This window comes from Henckelia pumila, chromosome 1 (genome assembly GCF_033568475.1).
Source record: "Henckelia pumila isolate YLH828 chromosome 1, ASM3356847v2, whole genome shotgun sequence".
Classification (NCBI taxonomy): Eukaryota; Viridiplantae; Streptophyta; class Magnoliopsida; order Lamiales; family Gesneriaceae; genus Henckelia; species Henckelia pumila.
In genome coordinates, this window is record NC_133120.1 from 127,734,450 (window position 1) to 127,735,880 (window position 1,431).

Below are 1,431 nucleotides of genomic sequence, written 5' to 3' on the forward strand. Positions count from 1 at the left end.
CAAGTTCTTGGAGATTTTCAAGAAAATTCACATCAACATTCCCTTTGCTGATACTTTGGAACAAATGCCGAACTACGCAAAATTCATCAAGGAGATGATGTCCAAGAAGAGGAGGCTGCTAGAGAACGAGGTGGTCAATCTGACGGAAGAGTGCAGTGCGGTCCTACAAAAGAAGATGCCACAAAAACTTAAGGATCCAGGGAGTTTTACTATTCCTTGTTCTATTGGTTCTTCTTATTTTAATAATGCACTTTGTGATTTAAGGGCCAGTATTAATTTAATGCCATTATCTATTTACAGGGCCTTGGAGTTGGGAGACATGAAATCGACTAAGATTTCATTACAATTGGCAGATAGAAGCATCACATATCCATTGGGTATTATTGAAGATGTGCTAGTGAAGGTGGATAAATTCATATTCCCAGCGGATTTTGTAATTTTGGATATTCACGCGGATCAGGGTGCTCCATTGATCTTTGGGAGACCATTCTTGGCCACGGCGGATGCAAAAATTGAATTGAAGAAAGGGGAGTTGTCAATGGGTGTGGAGTGCGAACGGGTCATTTTTAATCTATTTATGAAAGCACTTACTCCACCCATCGAAGAATTGTGCTTAATTGAACCGGTTGTGAAGTTGGAGAGCTATCAAAGAGTGGATTTTGCGGTTGATTCATCGAAGGAGAAAGCGCCGAATTTACCACCAAAGAAGGCCATGAAAAAGAGAGCAAAATTTAAAAGGCGGTTCGTGGAATTTATTTGGCGAGTAAAAGAGAAAGGGAAGATCTAACACCGATGAAAGTCGGGCTGAGGACTTTAAACCAAGCGCTACTTGGGAGGCAACCCAAGCATTTTATTTTATTTTTATTTTTATTATTATTATTTTTTCCTTTTGTTTTCAGTTTATTTAATTTTTGTTATTTAATTGTTTTTAAGTATTTTTTTTTCATTTTTTTTGAGCTTAATTTTTCTTAATTTTTAATTTTTTTTCAGGCTCCAAAGTCTTAAATTCGAGCAAGCGGCGCGCCCACCCCATTTATAGGAGCGCCCGCGCCTTACCTGGACGAAATTGGCGTTGATTTGTGAATTAAAGGCGCGCCCGCGCCACTCCTGCTGAGCGCCCGCGCTTCCTCTGCGCCACACTTATTCAAGAACAGCGCACTACCTAGCGCTATCGCGTAGCTCAAAGATGCTACATGAAGCGCTATCGTGCTACCACAATCCCCAACAGCCCTCAACCAAGCGCTATCGCACCAACCACTCCCATCTGCACCTACTTCAGCGCAAACGCGCATCCAATCTTCACCAACAACGCTAAAATCTAGCGCTATCGCGCCTCCTGCTCTCCAAAAGCGCAGCTCCTAACTCCATGCGCTAACGCGCGTTCCCTTCTCCCTTCAGCGCATCTCCAGCCCCGTTAGTGTAGCAACCATG

At 42.8% G+C, this 1,431-nt stretch overlaps 1 protein-coding gene across 1 annotated transcript; it reads left to right on the plus strand.

The window, feature by feature from the left end:
• Positions 1–319: 319 nt before the first annotated feature.
• LOC140873974 (uncharacterized) lies at positions 320–1,005 on the plus strand. Its single transcript, XM_073277253.1, has 2 exons — positions 320–709; positions 991–1,005. Exons 1-2 carry the CDS (start codon positions 320–322, stop codon positions 1,003–1,005), a joined length of 405 nt encoding a protein of 134 aa, XP_073133354.1.
• The last annotated feature ends 426 nt before the right edge of the window (positions 1,006–1,431 follow it).